Consider the following 19,122-nt stretch of genomic DNA (forward strand, 5'->3'; position numbering starts at 1 on the left):
TCAAAACATTATAACATCTATACACAGCTTGGGTGACTTAGCTGCTGGTGGCCTGATGTTTCATTCATGTGTCCAAATAAATAACCTGCCTAACAGGGTGGTTGGGTTTAACGACGCTATTGAATCATGAACCGAAATATGTCAACATTTTCTTTCTCTGTCGATGCAGGTCCGTTACTCTAATATCTTTATATCATCATCTCCAATTCATAACATCAAATAAAATTTTCTAGTATATAACTTTAATTAAGATTTGTCATTTTACAATAAACACATTATCACAGATTAACCAATATTGGGGGGTGCTCGATTGTCAGTTCGGAATGTTCGGAACTGATGCAATTGTTATTGAGTGATACGAAAATGAGTGCCGTCACAGTTCTTCCAGTCCCGAAAAAAGATTTTGTGAGCAAAATGTTTCAGCTATAGTGACTGGTTGAGATTATATCATGTTCAGTTTGCATATGCCTTGTCTCCTGAAAATCTAGTGTTTACTCGTTCCGTATCGACAAACGTCTAACTGGAAAAATTCCCAATCTGACATCAACATATGGTAAATCACATAAAAATTCCGAAAAATATTGACTGTACTGCAGGTATTACTATTACTAATCTCAATTGTCATTGATAATACTGCGGATCATGGAACTGATTAAATGGGCATTATGTAAGATTTAAATACATGCATAGAGCTGACCGTTCTCTCTGCCATATTTGCAAAATAGATAATGCAAAATGAATATATTGAAAATTTCCTTCAGAATACTTTATTTTGAGCAAAGTTATCTATGGTTGTAGTTTTGACAAGATGTGTGCATTGATCGTAACCACCGTACTGTTCAGTCAAGTCTTAGTCTGGCTTCTCCATTTCTCAATTAAAACATTAAATGGCTGAACCATTCTAATCTACTTATAATTGGAGCTATCCGGTGGCATAGAGAGTTGACTATGTTCTTGTCATGTTAATAAATGTCTAATTAATAATTTAGATAACATTTAAGGCCCAAAGAAATACCTGCAATTGGCAGATTTAGCTCTTGCATAATGTATGTTTAAGTAATTTGAGACAATTTAATTCCGGAACGTTCAATCGAGTATCTCCACTGATAAAAGGACGGAAAAAACAGGTTTTCTCAAATGAATGAATGAATAAGATTATAATAAATAGGACAGATTGACATCTTGATATTGACACTTAAATCAACTGTAACAATAGACTCTTTAATAGCCGTGCTTGAAAGGCAACAGTGTTTCTCCCAGGATGCATTGGTTCTTCTTCCAGAGGTTGTTCAATGATAGCTTTAACATTTCTACCAAACACTGAAAAATATATTTAAATTGTTTCAAAAAAGCAAAATTCAATTAGCTAGCAATTGTTAAAATATAAAAAAATAAAAAGACTGATTGAAATTAGCAAAATTTGACACAACAGTGTGCTATTAGTACATGTGCCATTTTTTAACCTCTTGGAAATATTGTGTAGCTAAACTTGATTCAAAATAAAGATGTTGCACATTGAGAGTGCGAGAGAGAGAGAGAGAGAGAGAGAGATGAGGTTTAACCATCCACTCCACACAACTAGGTCATTTCGGGTCTAACATGGTTTAATTTTATTTTAATAATTTGCTTACACAGCCACAGGGGTCTTAAGTAGTTGGCCAGGCAACTGTACTCACATACAAGCAGGGAATCAAAACCATGCCACTTGACTAAATGACAGACCTTATGATCTAAAGCTCATGCATTAGACTCTGGATTCCAAACCTCTTTTAGTATGGTCGTGACAGACAACTCTGAAACTTTGGAAAAATGCTATGTTTTCATGAAAAGCATATAAATCTCTGATCTATACACCTCTTGCCACATAGCCAATCCCATTTCCTTTCTCACGCCCACGATTTGTTTCTTCAGTCTCTCATTACAACATTTTGATCTGGAAAGTGAAACTAGTTTTCAGGCATTCCCACTCTTTCTATATCCGATTTTTTCTTCGGGGGTCACATTAAAATGGTGGTTTCTGGAATGGGGTCCCAACCAACAAAAGGTTGGGGACCACTGTGTTAGACCATTCGGTACCACCCCATCCCCTGTTAAATTGTCTAATTAATAATCTAAAAATTAAAATAAAGTAAATCTACTCACATTCACAGCATTCTAGGAAAGCGATACATTCTTGAACCACAGTATCTCGGATCATGATCATGTGTTTTGACATATTTTCTATCAGAGACAGGAAGCATCTTTTAGCATAAAACCATGTATCTGTACCAAGTTTTTTGTTGAAAGGTTCCAAGCTTTTCATAACACGAGAAATACCAAATTCATAATTCCCTTTCGCACAGTATAAGGTTCTGTAAAAAAAATAATGGGAATATAAAACAGAAATAAAATGGAGTTAATGATAATGGCTTACTTTTCTGCACAAACTGTGTAATAAGGACGGACATACATCATGCAGTTTGCGTAGAGGAATATTTTTTTTGCAGGCAGCAGGCCTACTCTTATTTCGACTTCCATCTGTCGAGGAATATTGTTCTCGGACAGCAGGACCATGGCCTACTCTTAAGTCTTATTTCGATTTCCAATTTGTCAAGGGATCAGGATCTTGCTTTTTTCATCCTATTAGAACGACCAGACGCTAAGGGGAAACCAGGATGGGAAATCCTGAGAAACTTTCTCGTCCAATATTGGATCGAACCCGGGGTCTCCTGTACTCGTCAAACCATCGTGGCTCTCTATAATTTATACAAATTCTCAATATTCAGGTATAGATGCCCATTTAACATGAAAATATAATGATATACTATTAAAAATATGATCAGGACTGCTTATTATATCATGTCTTTTTGACTTAGGATGGGGTTTCAGAATAATGAAATGAATATGGTTGATGTGTATGGTTGAGCCATTTGCAGAACTACTATTTATAAAGATTATTCTGAGATGTTCCTTACCCAATAACTAAATTGACAATACACAGATGGTAGGCTTTTTTATCAGGGTCTTCATATGCTGACTGTTCTTCTTCTTTTTCTATTTTACGCATCAATTCCTCACCCTGAATTATTATATATTGTCATTACAGATGCATTATGGAAGAGGTAAATATGCCTATTGCAGATCTTTTTGGGGGTTTAAAATGTTATTTAAACTATTATTTAGACATTCATTCACATGACAAGCCAATAATTAACTCTCTAGATCGTCCGATGGCCGAGATTTAAATGGATTAGAACACCCACAATATTTAAAAATTTAACAATAAAATAGTGAATTAAGACATTGTACCCGGAGAAAACCCATGAGGTTAGACAGGCGTCCCCTAACCTTTACACGTACAAGAGGGGAATCGAAATCACTCCACTTGACTCAAAGACAGACCTTATTATCAGCTAGAGACCTGACTGAGATTATATATAGCAGAATATAAACATTGGAATATGACTAACTTGTTAAGAACCAATATAAACAACATCTAAAATCAATCTAGCCATCGAAATTAATATTTGGCCATATAGGGCGATATAAATGACAGCTGAAGGCTTGATTGACGGAGACCTGATTATTGACAAACCATATGAACAGACAATATCTAAAGCACTGAAACCATTTATAAATCTAGCTAACGAAATAAATGTTTGGCCATATAGGGTGACAGAATTGTATAGATTAATTATTAATCTTACCTCTTCATTCTGACTGGTCATAATATACGATACGCACAGGTTAGCTAATACTATAGCACTAACATTTAATAACTGAAAAAAACAAAATATACAAATTAAATAAAACTTTATTTAATCACAAAATGGGTTTTTGAAAATATGCTAGTTCTACCACATGTAAATTATCCGATTGGTTGCAAGCAATTTCAGTTAAATTTTAAGACAAAAGAGACAGTTTAATTTCCACTGGAGATAAACTAGGTCATTTTGGGACTAACATATGGTTAAATTTTATTTCAATAATCCGCTAGTGTGTAGGGGTCTTTAGCAGTGGGTGGATACCAGGGACCCGGAGAAAAACCACGAGGTTGAACAGGTGACCCTACTCCTTGCCTTCTTACAATCAGGGAATCGAAACCACACCACTTGACTCAATGACAGACCTTATGATCAAACGCGTTAACCATTCGACCATCCAACCCCCAACACAATAAAGAGAGATAAATTTGTGTCAAAATATATAAAAGTAGTTGGGTAAAATACTAAAAATTGCCATTCTATTGAAAATATGTTGCTAATCTGATGTGAACAAAATACATCAAACTTGATCAGTTGGCAAAAGTGACAGACCTATCGTTCATACGTATTATTATTATCACATACAGAAGCAGGACTCTCAATCATTTATATAAATGAAATGAAATGGGGTTTAACATCCTACTGTTCTGCACTGACTGGCCTAATGAATACGGGCTTACACCATACACTATTCCATGAGGGCCTACTATGGCCAGGGCTGCCGACAACCAGTATCGCAGCGCAATTTGCGATACATATTTCGTCCGTTGCTAACCAAAAATTAAAATCTGACGTTTTTGATTCGCAGTTACTGCGAATCATTAATGTGCCTGTCATTTTGGATATTGTCACAAGAATAATCCACATTTTGAAGACTAGAAGGCTTACTCAACACTTTCAACGTGTATAAAATGTTGAATAAAATTTTATAAACAAAACTGAATTCTCCGTGTGACATTTTCTTCTCGAACTACCCAGACACAATACTATATAACACAGGGACATAACTCTATGAATAGGGACTATTAAACCGGAAATAGGGAATCAAGTAGTCGCACTCACGTTGCGAGACATCAAGTAATTATATCATATTCATTTTGAAATAAATAACTCCAGTGTATCGCACGTATTGTAAATAAAATATAAAAAAATAAATACATGTTAACGTATTGTAAAATGATAAATCAAAGTAAAAATTCCCGTAAAATATTATTGTTTATATCGCGTGTGTCTAGTTAATCGAGGTGCGCCCGATTGAACAAAAATAGTAATACACGATAAAAAGCAGACGAGATCGTTTTCTAACGAAGATTTCTAACGTAACAAAAAAATAACAATTAAAATGAGTGGGGCTTCGGAAGTCACTGTCAAGAATTGGCTTCAGACATAAGACCTAACTAAATGTCTACATCACATTTACAAACTGTCACAAGTACTTGTGGCAGTGCTAAAAAAATCTAAGAATAGTCAGAATGGAATCTAATCATATTTGTTATGAATTAAAGTAATATCTAATTATTTACATTGAAACTGAAAAACTGCTAATCAATTTTTAAATTTGCTAATCAAATTTGGCAAAATTGGACTTTTTGATTAGCAGTGCTGCTAATCAACTGTGAAAAATTACCGACAGCCCTGACTATGGCCTACTCTGATTTTTGAATTACAACTATCAAGGTTACTTTTACCTGCACGCCAATGTGTACAAGGGACCTCAATTTTTTGTCCCATCCGAACGAACAGGCACTGTCCTTGTCAGGCCCTCCGTCTCGCACCAATGACATTGGAAATCTACAGAAAAATCCTGGTTAGTCTATAACGAACAATCAACTTACATTGTCATAATTCTTTTTCACAATTGGTTCATAAAATCCAGTAGCTTCTTTATATTTATTTTCTTGCATGAACAGAACATGAGCTACGTTTAGTTTCCATGCATCATGTTCATTACAGAATTCTACAGATTTACGGAATATCTTCTCTACTTGTAGATAATTATCCATATCCCAATATATCTTAGCTTGCTGCATTAATATAGGTATATATCTGAAAATATAATAGGTTTTATCCTTGAATAACATTTAGAAGTAGAGGTATAATATTCATAAAAACACAACTTTATGGATTTACTACTTCTTAGTTTATTACATGCAACGTTTCAATACTAGAACAGGTATCTTTATCAAGTTAGAGTATTTAAATGTTGCATGGAATAAACAAAGTAGTAAATAAATAAATAAGAATAGATTTTATTTGTGGTTTTTTTTTTGGGGGGGGGGGGTTAAAAAGATTTATTCGTAATAAGGCTTGATAAGAGAAATGATTTGTTTATAGTTTAGATATAAAACAAGTCACAACATTAGTTAACAAACTTTGATGGGATAAGATAAGAAAGGGAGAAAGAGAGAGAAATGGAGTTTAACGTCCACTCGACCCAAACCAGGTCATGAGTTCAAAAACCATTCTCAGACTTACATTTAAGTTAAGAATTTACTCAACTTACAATCACTGTTTATGAGAAATATCTTTGATCCAGAAACACAGTTTTTTATTGATGTATTTGATACATTAAAACAACAAAAGTTTTATATTTTAGTTAAAACAAGGCAAACAATTTTGAGTAAATTCTTAACTTAAATCTGAGATTGTTTCGTGAAATCGTGGCCTGGGTTTTTCTAAACCCATGCCAGGATTAGACCAGGATATTCTAACTGAAAGTCAGTTTCCCTTCACTTGACTATATCAGCCCCAGATAACAAAACAGTCTTCATCACTCAGTGATAAACTGGTTAATAACGTATGAAACAAACACAATTGTTAACACAGTAAACTGACCTTTCTAAAGCATCATCATAATCATTAACAGTTTTCTTCACAGCATCATCATCATGATTCTGTCTGGCTTCTTGTACCTACAATAAAAAACTAGAATTCAAGACAAAAAAATAATGTGCATTGATTGTTCATTAGCGCAACCACAGTACTGGTTATTCAGAACTTAACCTCGCTTCTCCATTTTTAAATTAAACCACTAAATGGCCGAACCATTCTACTTCAAATTGGAGCCATCCGATGACCTAGATTATGGTAAGTTAATTAATGTCTAATTAATAATTTATATAACATTTAAGACCTAAAGAAAGACCTGCAATAGGCAGATTTAGCTCTTGAATAATGCATCGTTGGGTTGGGATTATCTTATATTACATGTACAGGAAAATTCTAACCTGTTTTGTCAGTTTTCTCAATGTCTCTGTTTGTTTTGATGCCATATCATCTAACTTTCTATAAGCTTCTTCTGGTGATGTCTGTCGTGTTATAACAGCTTCAAGGAAATCATACAAATACTGAAAAAAACAACAAACCCATACATATTTGTGACAAATACATCTCCCTCCATTTATCAACCCTCATATAACTGACTCAATTCAACTTATATTAATGAATAATGAAGGGTGTATCAAAAATGTTAGATGCTTTGTACTGATAGCTTTTAATAAGAGGGATACAAATATAGCTAAATAGGAGTGAGTGGCTGCTCGTACAGATTCTACTGTACAGGGAACACAGTCCAAAATAGTATTTTAAAGTTCTGATCTAAAGTCGTTGACCACCGTTTGAAGGATTTTGCATTCCTTGCAAAAAATATTACTAAAAAAGATGAACAACTAATTATGAAAGGATATTAATCTAAAACAGTACTATTCCTTGAGAGGCATTTAGTAACCGGGTAGATCAATAAACTATAACTGGTTTCGAATCCCCGGTTGTACGTGACAAGGAGTAGGGTCGCCTCTCCAGTCTCGTGGGTTTTCTCCGGGTCCTCCGGTTTCCTACCACTGCTAAAGACCCCTACGCGCAAGCGAATTATTGAAATAAAATTCAACCATGTGTTAGTCCCGAAATGACCTAGTTTGTGTCGAGTGGACATTAAACCCCATTTCTCTCTCTCTCTCTCTCTCTCAATAAACTATAACAAATACTTACGGAAAAACAGCTACTGAGTTATTTAGGCGACATTTCTAAGAGTATTATCTTAACATTATCGAGCTTGATAAGATTTTGATAACGTTGAGAGAATACTGTTTGAAACGCTGTTTAAATAAATCAGTAGCTTTTTTCCATAAGTATGTGTTATAGTTTATTATTCTAAAACAGATTCTATTCCGTTAAGTGTTTACAACGACATGACGAATCGAAAATTTACAAACATTCAACATTCTCTCCAGATGATATTGTATTAAATTGTTTGACGGGTTTCTCATTAATTCTTTTGAATCAAAGCCATGGAAATGAAATGAAATAGGGTTTAACATCCTACTGATGTACACCGACTGGGATAATGAAGACGGGCATATGCCATACTGTGTGCTATAAGGGAAATTTTGCCAAGACAGCAGCGCTACAACCTACTCTTATATCGAATTCCAACTGCCAAGGGATCCTTTACGAGCACTCCAATGTGTACACGACACGTCGATTTTTCGTCCCATCCGCATGACTAGACAACTGTCCTGGTCACCTGTCAGCACCACTGACAAGGGGAAACCAGGCCGGAAAATTTTGATGAAGTTTCACAGCCAACACTGGGGAGCGAATCTGCGATCCTTCACGATAGTGAGCCAACGTCTTACCAACTTAACCACAGTGGCTCCTCAAAGCCTTGGAGATTATCTACCAGTGATACTTTGATTTATTTTTCTAAATTAAATACATTTTTAGCCTTGAACAATTATATATTAAAAGGCAATTGATGTTCAACTCCCTACACTTAATTCTAAACTAATTATAATTATTAACAGAGAATTACCGAAACTATACATACCGGTGTCAGATATTTGTAGGTCATGTGAGCATTTTCAGCTAAAACATCTGCTGCTAAATCATAGTACTGAAATATTAGATAAAATATTTACAATAATTCAAACAGTATCATTAAATTTTAATTTTAGAATTCACAGTTTTTCTTTTTATACTGCCATTTCTCAAGGCCACATGAAAATAATATATTAATTTCTAATCATTAATATCTGATAAAACAAAATACAGATAACTCTACATGTACAGATCCCCAAATATATTCACAATAACAAACTTCGTAAATATACAGATCTCCAAATACATTCACAATAACTAACCTTATATCTCTAAAGATACCCAATTATATTCACAATAACTAACCTAGTAACTATACAGATCCCCAAATATATTCACAATAATTAACCTTGTTATTATACAGATCCCCAAATATATTCACAATAACTAACCTTGTTATTATACAGATCCCGAAAAATATTCACAATAACTAACCTCATATTTAATATACAGAAGCAAGAGATTTCCAAATGTTTCCAATGGGAATGGATTTTGTTGGAGAAGAAACTGTAATTTTTGGAAGCCTTGTGTAGGTTTAGCTTCCATGTTCATTAAGGCTTGATTGTGTAGTGTAACAGCATCAAGTTCTTCTTCACCTCTTGGTGGCATATCTGTTAAAGCTTCACAAGCTGCATCAACTACAATAAACAACATAGTCTACATATACTGATGGTGACATTTAAATTCAGTCAATGCAAATTCTGGTCATCATGGATATTAAAGTTGCTTGTTCTGATCCATACATGGTATTCCCAATGGAATCGTTCTGTTCTACCCCACTAACCCCTGGGTACATTCACAGGGTTTACACAAATTCAAATTATCTGCCCTTGATGATTTCATTAGCCATGTAGGTTGATTCTATGAACCAATCAAAAACCAGTTTACATACTAGTCTTTGCATCATTGATCAAGTTCACCACAATACAGCAGCTTGTACGTTTGATATAAGATGGTTCATAAGAAATATAATTTAAGCAAGTGACATGCACACAAAAAGATGTACGCTTTAAAACACATGACCATCCATCCCCCACCCCCAGATTAAAAGAATTTACCCAGCAGTTATTGGTGGCGCTGGTTTGTTTATATCGACAGCAGTAGATGCTTAATGTTTAGTGATTCATCTTTGTAATTATTAATCGGAATTCAACCATCTTTGGACTGCTATTCATTTTTCACCATATTGTAATTTGAAAAGGATATAAAATCACTCAAATGCTGATCAGAGCCATAAAGATATCCAGGGATACATTTAATTTTCTGTCAACGTAAAACTCTAGACCCAACGGATTCGTTCTTTTTTTTCTGTTTTTACTTTGCAGTGCGTTTTCCAGACATTTACTTTTTCAAATTCTAACTGCCAATTTTTTAATTTGGTCTCAGTACTTACCATTTTTCAACTGATATTCTATAGCAGCTTTAAGATTAAAGGCTTCTATTAGAGCTGTTTCATGTAGAGTTAAAGTATTACCTACACTACGAACATCTATACCTTCTGTTGTCATACCAACACTTAACTCTACAAATATACACATATACATTATTAATATGAATAACAAGCTGTTGACAAGCAAGATATAGCCACATTTTGAATAAGGTGGACAGAGAACAAGCTTCATCAAAATTGGATAAAAACTGTGACCTCTAGCGTCCACAAGCTAAAAACAAACGTGATTGATACATAGGGTACTCAACTGGTTGCTCTAGAAGTCAACCAACAGTAATATCAAATAAAAGAATATCCAGCAACAAAGCATGTGGTAAGTAAAATGCGTTAAACGTTTTCTGAATCTACTAAGAGGGTTTGGTGGGTGAATGGTCTAAAGAATTCAGTAATGAAGACTATATTATGATCTGTTCTCATGCCAGAATGTTCACGACTGTTATTGTGATAGATGTTAAAAACTGACTAAGAACTTCACAGTGTAACAGCGTGGAGACAGGTTGACCCTAGTTACTTTCGGAGCAGTACCAGTACCATAAACGGTATATAAATCATATTTCAAGGATTATCTCTCTCTTTTTGGAGATGCTGGAGCATGGCTAAATCTATTTGTTAAGGCCCGGTCAATTTTTGTTAAGGTCGCTGGGATGTAAATAAGGTTAGGGCATGTGATTACTGGCAAGATTGTAGGTTAGGTTTAGGGTAAGCATTGGGGCTAGGGTTGGGATTAGCCTGTTTACATCTCGTGACCTTTCATTAAAATTGAGCTGGCCTTTTTATTTAGTACTAACCGCTGGAGCAATTGATAATGACATAAAGTAGTAATTACCTGGATGTTCACGAATACCCCTCTCTATAATATCAGCTATATGTTTTAACGCTGGAGCATATTGTTTTAGTTGATAATGACATAAAGCTATATTATATGACAGATGGGGTTGATAACCTAGAATCTGTATAGCGGTAGTAAATTTCTGGCATGCTTCTTCATATCTCTCTTCCTTTATAAAAATACAATAAATGTCACAAATTTAAAAAACTTAGTTAAATTTGTTTCCATTGAAACACAAAAATGATTAAATCCAAGAAACTCCTAATTAGCAAAGGCTACAACTACAATAATATGTTAACACACGACACAATTACATGGAATACAAGTTATTTCTGGTGACGTTTCGACGACGGTTCTCTCGCTTTTATCTATAATAGGCGTATACACGTTCATAAAGAAATTAAACAGGTTTAACGTCCTACTCTGACTGGGCTAATATAGACCGGCACACGACATACAGTGTGCTATATGGGAAATCTTGCCCAGACAGTGGCGCTACAGCCTACTCATATCAAATTTCATCTGCCAATGGTTCTTTTACGTGCCAATGTGTACACTGGACCTCAGTTTTCCTCCCATCCGAACGACTATATAGTGTCCCTGGCCAGGCCATCTGATCTGCACCACTGAAAAGGGGGAACTGTGTCGAAAAATCCTGATGAACTTTCTCAGTCAACACTTGGAGCAAACAAAGGACCTCTAGGTTACCAAGCCAACGTCTTACTCACTCAGCCACTGTGGCTCCTCAAAGATTTATAAAGATATCTTGAATTGTTTATGAGATATGCTATGGAAACAAAACTGGGACCTTGGGAGACCATTTCAATATCCCTTCCTTTACTTCATTCAGTGTGGGATAATAACCAAATATTTCATATTTATATACTGATCATTGGGTAGAATTAAAACAAGAGAGAGAGAGAGAGAGAGAGAGAGAGAGAGAGAGAGAGAGAGAGAGAGAGAGAGAGAGAGAAATGAGGTTTAACCTCCACTCCACACAAACTAGGTCATTTCGGGACTAACATATGGTTTAATTTTATTTCAATAATTCGCTTGCGCGTAGGGGTCTTTAGCAGTGGGAGGAAACCGGAGGACCGGAGAAAACCCACGAGGTTGGACAGGCGACCCTACTCCTTGTCACGTACAACTGGGGATTCGAAACCACGCCAGTCGACTCAATGACCGACTTTATGATACAGCGCGCGCACGCTAACCATTCAGCCATCCAGCCCCCCTCAATATACATATAGTAATTAAAATAGATCAGATAGTATAAAAGCAGCCTGATTAAAATGAATTTCTATGGCCTCCACTACATTAAGATCTGACTCTTTCTCGTGGGAGTTCAGGTCAGAGGTCATGGGAGTGACTTTTGACCTTATAATGCCAGTTATTCGGTAAACAAGCAGTGTTGGTGTTCAAGCGGCTCTTCGGAAATACAACTTTTGTTTTATTTTGTGCTCTATCACTGCGAATATCTACCAACAGATAAAAACTAAACTGTTCATTTGATTGGTTGATCCCTCAGATCACCAAGAACGTGGGTTATTTAACAATTTTGAATCAATATAAAAATCGAAAACAGGATCTGTATTAGGTATAAAAGTTACCTTGAATAAAAGACAGCCAAAGTTGATTTCTGTATCTGGGTCATCCTGCGGACATTGTTCTACTAAACTCTGAAAAAAAATAAATACTAATATTTCATTTTGAAAAACATGTAGTTAAATCATTCAATTTGACATATCAATATCATCCGTCATTCATGTCAACTCCTACAAAAGTGCTTTTTTCTTTTGTCATTACATGTTTTTATTATTTTGAAACATATCAATATCATCTGTCATTCATGTCAACTCCTACAAAAGTGCTTTTTTTCTTTTGTCATTACATGTTTTTATTATTTTGAAACATGTCCTTGTATTACATCAGGTGCTTGTATTACAATATATGTGCTAATATTACAATGTGTGCTTGTATTACAACATGTGCTTGAATTACAACATTTCCTTGTATTACATCATGTGTTTGTATAACAACATGCCCTTGTATTACAACATATCCTTGTATAGCAACATGTGCTATTATTGGATGCATGTTAACTCGTAAACTCGTCCACACCAAAAGTCTAGTCAAGATGTTGACAAATATTGAAATACATTGGTTGAGTTGTCTACACGACATTGGTTATGTTATAGATATGGACAGTATTCATAGTGATTATAATTAAGTGTACTGAGTGATGCTTTATCATCTATCCATGTCGTTTTCAGTGATTGATATGCATATAATTTTCATGACGTCAAACTATCAAACTATCGCCATTCAGATCCATTCCCTAATTAAACTCTATATATAAACCCATAAAAAAACCCACAAACATTTATTGAATAAATTTGTGTGATAAGCTCAATATACTTGACCTTTCCGTCAGAGATCTGTAGCTCCTCCCACTTTTTATAATGACATCATCTTAGACAACATTGACGCACCTTAGAGATTAACAAGCCAGTGGAAAGTCGGTCTAATGCAAATGTAATTGGACCGTTTCTATGTAACCAGCAAAAATAAAGCCAGAAAACGCAGGCTTTAAGTTCTTTAGCTGGCCAATTTCACTGCCAGTCACTCAGTACTGGGAAATATGACTGAAACAATAGTCAAAACTGGGAAATATGACTGAAACAATAGTCAAAACTGGGAAATATGACTGAAGCAGGAGTCCAATCAACTTTCAGTCAGTTTTATCATGTTTAATTACCTTAGCTGCTGGAAGATCTTCTTCACCATATTTAATAGCTGACTGTAACTTGGTTATCTGTTCATAAATAAACAACAAATACACTGATTAACTTAAAAACACATTCAAACAAAAATATTTATAGGATAGTTTTTTTCAAATAAAGAGAGAGAGAGAGAGAAATGGGGTTTAATTAACATCCACACGACACAAACTAGATCATTTTGGGACTAACATATGGTTCAATTTTATTTTAATACTTCGATTGCATGTAGGAGTCTTTAGCAGTGGGAGGAAACCGTAGGACCCGGAGAAAACCCATAAGGTTGGACAGGCAACCCTACTCCTTGTCACGTTTTTCAAATAAAAGTATGGCATTTTGGGTATATATGGAAAGAAAAGACACCCAATCTTACTAGAAAAATACTAGATTCCCTGAAAAAACACCCATGGGGTGCCCACAGGGCAAAGATAAGAGGGTGTCACAGGTCACTGACAGCCTGTCTCCTCAAGTTAATCTAATGGACCAAAGGTTGTGAGACTTAAACTTAATCAACTGCCATCAAACATATTACTTTTATTTTGCTATTCAATGAGTAGTGTGTAAAGTTAGCTACTGGTGAGGTCTTTATTAAAGGAGCTATATCCCTATTTTTGGGCACCTAGAAATGGACACAAATGGTTCACAATGCATATAATATGTACTATGGATGTATAGAAACTGATTTACATTCAATTGTTTCTGTTCCTACTGTAATTTCTAATCAGTTATGTTCGGTGAAATATGCAAAGAGCCTAAATTCAATAGCAGTCTTTGGCGCTTGGTTATTCCAGTCTACACCGGTAGTATTCTCCTATCGGGTATGTTTGGTTTTGTTCATCAAGTCACTTCATTACAAATGGCACTTGAAATCATTTTGGCATGGAATTTGTGTGCCAATATTCAAAATTTCATTTTGTCTTAACATACTGGATATCAGAAGCCCATCATTGCACATTAGGATAACAACATCAATGTTGATTTAAATTGACCAATAAGTCGTGTTTGCAATGTCGAAGACTGTGGATGATATTATTGATAATGAGTTAGAGACTTGCCTCCTTTAAAGTGGTATTTTAAAAAGAAATGATCTCAACTAAATATATTGTTATATTATACATGATCTACCATATTATTTTAAAATTGAGAAAAGTCAAAATAATCAGGGCAGTCAGAAAAATCACAGGGCAGTAAGAATAATCAGGGCAGTCAGAATAATCAGGGCAAATATAAATAAAACACAAATCTTAAAAGAGAATGTAACAATTCATGAACAAAAATATATCTTAAAAAAAAATAAAGCCAAAGGAATTATTAACAAAACTTAATTTTCAATTCAAAATTTTGATTTCAAATTTTTATAACTGGCAACAAAAAAAGAAATAAAGAAATAAAATTTCCTGTTTTCTTGTTACGTGATGGGTGTATATGGGTGTAGTATCGCCATTTTCACTCTAAAAAAAATCATTATTGTCACTCTTACAAGTCATCAACATTCTATTTTGATTTATCCATCATTTTTTACTCAAATTTTTAAAATTATTTTATAGTTAAAACAATTTTGTTAAAACAAGTTTTACGTAAGACAGAGAGAGATGGGGTTTAATGTTCACTCAACACAAACCTGGTCATAATTTTATTTCAATATTTCTGCTTATGTAGGGGTCTTTAGCAGTGACAGGAAACCGGAGGACCCAGAGAAAACCCACAAGGTTGGACAGGCAACACTACCCCTTGTCACGTACAAGCGGGGAATCAATGATCAACTAAGACTTTATGATGCAACACACACACGTGTTAACCATTCGGCCACCCAACATACCTTATACATAAGAAAACGGTTGCTTAAACACAGCCTGCAGCCTAGCTAATGTTTAGGTTTAGACACCTATATAAACACTATTAAGAGGACAATAAAATATGGTTGTTTAATTCACATCCAATTAGAAATGTATCCAGTCAGTGCAGATAAACATTTTGCCAAGGCAGCAGCATCAAAAAACAATTTCTCAGGAAATAGAAATTGCAATGCTACTATATTCAGACAAATTATACACTGCATGAATATCTGTACTAGGCCACTTGCTTTCAAAATTGGAATAAAACCTGTAATTGTCTTACACCATAATTAGTAGTGGGTAATTACCTTTCCTTGGTAGTCTGGATTATCTATTTGGCAGGCAACTTTCATAGCTTCTTGAAACAGGCTGGTTTTATAAAGACATTGAGCAAAATACAATCGATAGTCTTCGTTATCAGGGAATAACACTGTTAACTGTTCATAACAATCAGAGGCGTTTACAAAATCTTGACTTTGAAAGTAACAGTAACCTAGTAGAGACAATGCTGGTCTGGACTGAAAGAAAATTTAAGAGTTATACTTTTCAGTTTTATTAAAATACATGAAATGAAATAGGGTTAAACGTCTACTTTTCTGAACAAACCGAGACAATGAAGACGAACATATGACATACAGTGTTATGAGGTTAATCTTGCCTGGCCAGCGTAGTTTCTGTTTATTCCTCATCAAATTCCTACTATCCAGGGTCCTTTTACGGGCACACAAACTATGCAAGCTGGAATCAAGATAGAACCTGGGTATGACTGACTGGTGAGCCAGTGGCTTAGTCAAGTCTGGTTTTATTTTTTAATCCAGATCATTGGCCATCATGGTCATCACTGTTGTCTCTTCTGTGATAGAGTTAAATCTGCCTATTGCAGGTCTTTCTTTTGGCTTCAAATGTTATATAAATTATTACTTTAACATTTATTCACTTCACAAGCCCATAATCAACTCTCTAGAACATCGGATGGCAGTGACTTTCAATGGGTTCAAACACAATCGCCATTTAATAATTTAATTTAAAAATGGATAATCGAGACTGTTTTTATTGTTGTAACAATTGTACTTGACAATCCAGAACTTCAAACCCAGAACGACTAATTTCAAATATAATATATTCAATTTTCATATAAGCTTACTATTAAAGTTTATAGCAAGAACAGATAGCTCTTTATATAAATCTTCCAGTACCGTATACAGTGAGTTTAAAGGCTCAATACCACTCTGGTTGTAACTGAATAATATGTCCCAATCTTTATTCTGGTCAACAAATTGTACTATTTTAGAATATTTCAATTAATTAATGATACAAATTTCATCTTAACACACCTTATTTAAAATTTTTGAAAAATTCAACATATTGGTTTGAAACGACTAACGTAAACCTTTTCAAATGAAACTTCGATTTAAAAATATTTTCGAACCCTCTGGACAAATAAAATAGGATGTAATGGATAATTTACACAACAGGTAGGACACTTAATCATCTAGTACTTAGATAGAGATATTATTTATTTTCTGGAGCTTTCAAGCCAGCAAGAGTGTTATTGTCCCTTTAATAAATCTTTATACAGTTTAATAAATGTTTATTATTTACACTGCTTTAATTCACATTTCAAAGCCATGTGTATCTAATAGGATAAATACTGTTATACCTTAGGATGTCCTTGTAACTGGTGATTTAAAACCTGAATAGCTTCATTATATCTTTGATCTTTAATCTGAAATATATAAAAGTATGGCAGATTTAATACAGTTTTACACAAATTACTAGAATAAGACAAAGAATTTAAGGAAATGAAATGAAATGGGGTTTAACGTCCTACTGTTCTGCTCCTATACTGGGCTAATGAAGACGGGCATACGCCATACAGTGTGCTATGAGGGAAATTTTGCACGGGCAGCGGCACTATCGCCTACTCTTATATCGAATTCCAACTGCCAGAGGATCTTTTACGTGCATTCTAATATATACATGGGACCTCGGTTTTTCTTCTCATCCGAAGGACTAGACAGCTGGAAGAATTTAAGGAGGCAATATCAATGTCAACAGATATGTGCTTGATCTTCATAATAATATAATATAATAAATGTCCATTTCTTACAGCAAAAATTCCACAAAAATTCATACTCCTCGCAGTGTTTTGTTTGATTATATTCAATCCCAGTAAACACTGCTGTAAAGGAAGCAAATTTCTGTCCAAATTTATGACTGGTCAATAGTGCGATTAACAACCAATAGCTAACTGCATAACAATATCATTACACTTTAAACAGCTCCAAATTTGACTAAATGTTTACATAATGTTACGTCATGACTCACTTTTATATTATGCCCAATTAACCTGTGCATAGCAGAATACTGCAGAAAAACTAATTGTGTGACAAACGAGGCTATAAACACGATACAATGTAAAAAATACTGTTTGGAGACGAACAATACTTTCACCATTTTTAATACCGGTACCTTAAATCACTGTTCAAAGTTTTAGGAAGACCGCAGATTAGAACAGAGTAGAACAGAGGTGGGGAAGTGGGGTATTTTCATATAGGGCCTATAATAATATATATTGCAGCTATAGCCTATTGGAACTGTAGACGCAGTGGACATCATCCGCTCAGGGACAATTCCTAAAGGAACTAAGATAAATCATGGACAACATAGTATTAATTAATGAAAATATGAAACGTATCCAGTATCATAACAACATAATTAATAATTAGCATTACTCATTTGGACTATACGTGACATATTTATTTGATACCGGTAAAATATATTTATTTAATATTTTTTGTTTACTTGATTAGCTTTTTGCAATTACCATATCCATACTTACCATTCCATACACAGTAGACGTGTATTCTCCTTCTTTTAACTGCAAATGAGCCATTATAAATAACAGATATAGCTACCAGTTTATTTAGTTTCTCAAACTTACAACTTCTCCGCTGTTTTAGTTTGTTTACCTCTGGAATGTTTGACTACGCGAGACATTAGAAACCTCTTCCGGGGAAATAACTCTTTGGGAAGTTATCTCCCTTTATTAACTCGAGAAGAGTCGTATCCAAGCTGATTCTGAGCCGCATATAAATATTCGCTTGGCGGCTGTGTAACAGTTTATGCCAGATCTTTATACACAACTCTAATTAAAAGTTTTTGATTTGAGTCCCACAAAAAGAAGAAAAAAATAGGTCGATTTCATTTAAGTTTATATGTTGATTTATTTTGTGGAACTAGCTGAAAGTGTCTTTGTTGAAAATTTAGAGTCTATAGATAAAACCAGTGTTGAGTTAGCCAAAAATTGAATTAAAATTATGTACACAACGAAAACGTAAGCGTAATCTTTCATGGCAGACTTTTCCTCATCACCAATCGAAATAACAATTGAAAATAAACATAATTCAGTATTTTTTATAGCTCCTTCAAGTAAAGCAAAAGTATTTTACCCTAAGGTAAAAGATTATAGGACAACACAACTTTATTCGAGGGAAAAAAAGGAATGAAAAAAAAAAGAATATACTATATATCTTATTTTCACTGTTTTTGGAATCGCTTGTGGCTCAGGTACATTACTACCTTTAGCAATTTTAAACTCAAGTCAGTC

General features: G+C 34.4%; 1 protein-coding gene across 1 annotated transcript; it reads right to left on the reverse strand.

Annotated features, from left to right (window-relative positions):
• Positions 1 to 225: 225 nt before the first annotated feature.
• On the reverse strand, positions 226 to 18,516 carry LOC126812417 (tetratricopeptide repeat protein 30A). Its single transcript, XM_050538809.2, has 16 exons — positions 18,355 to 18,516; positions 17,173 to 17,238; positions 15,821 to 16,030; positions 13,656 to 13,712; positions 12,508 to 12,576; positions 10,895 to 11,066; positions 10,012 to 10,140; positions 9,054 to 9,256; positions 8,569 to 8,634; positions 6,971 to 7,090; positions 6,579 to 6,655; positions 5,579 to 5,789; positions 3,687 to 3,758; positions 2,955 to 3,058; positions 2,143 to 2,351; positions 226 to 1,320 (listed from the first exon to the last, which is right to left on the reverse strand). Exons 1-16 carry the CDS (start codon positions 18,406 to 18,408, stop codon positions 1,196 to 1,198), a joined length of 1,944 nt encoding a protein of 647 aa, XP_050394766.1. The 5' UTR covers positions 18,409 to 18,516; the 3' UTR covers positions 226 to 1,195.
• Positions 18,517 to 19,122: the final 606 nt, after the last annotated feature.

The sequence above is a fragment of the Patella vulgata genome, chromosome 2 (assembly GCF_932274485.2).
Source record: "Patella vulgata chromosome 2, xgPatVulg1.2, whole genome shotgun sequence".
NCBI classification, from domain to species: domain Eukaryota; kingdom Metazoa; phylum Mollusca; class Gastropoda; family Patellidae; genus Patella; species Patella vulgata.

Coding starts and splice junctions, on each gene's coding strand:
- LOC126812417 (XM_050538809.2), bottom strand. CDS start 18,408: ATGGCTCATTTGCAGTTAAAAGAAGGAGAATACACGTCTACTGTGTAT. Junction 17,239..18,354: donor CGTCTACTGTGTATGGAATG/GTAAGTATGGAT, acceptor TATATATTTCAG/ATTAAAGATCAAAGATATAA. Junction 11,067..12,507: donor TTGGCTGTCTTTTATTCAAG/GTAACTTTTATA, acceptor ATTTTTATAAAG/GAAGAGAGATATGAAGAAGC.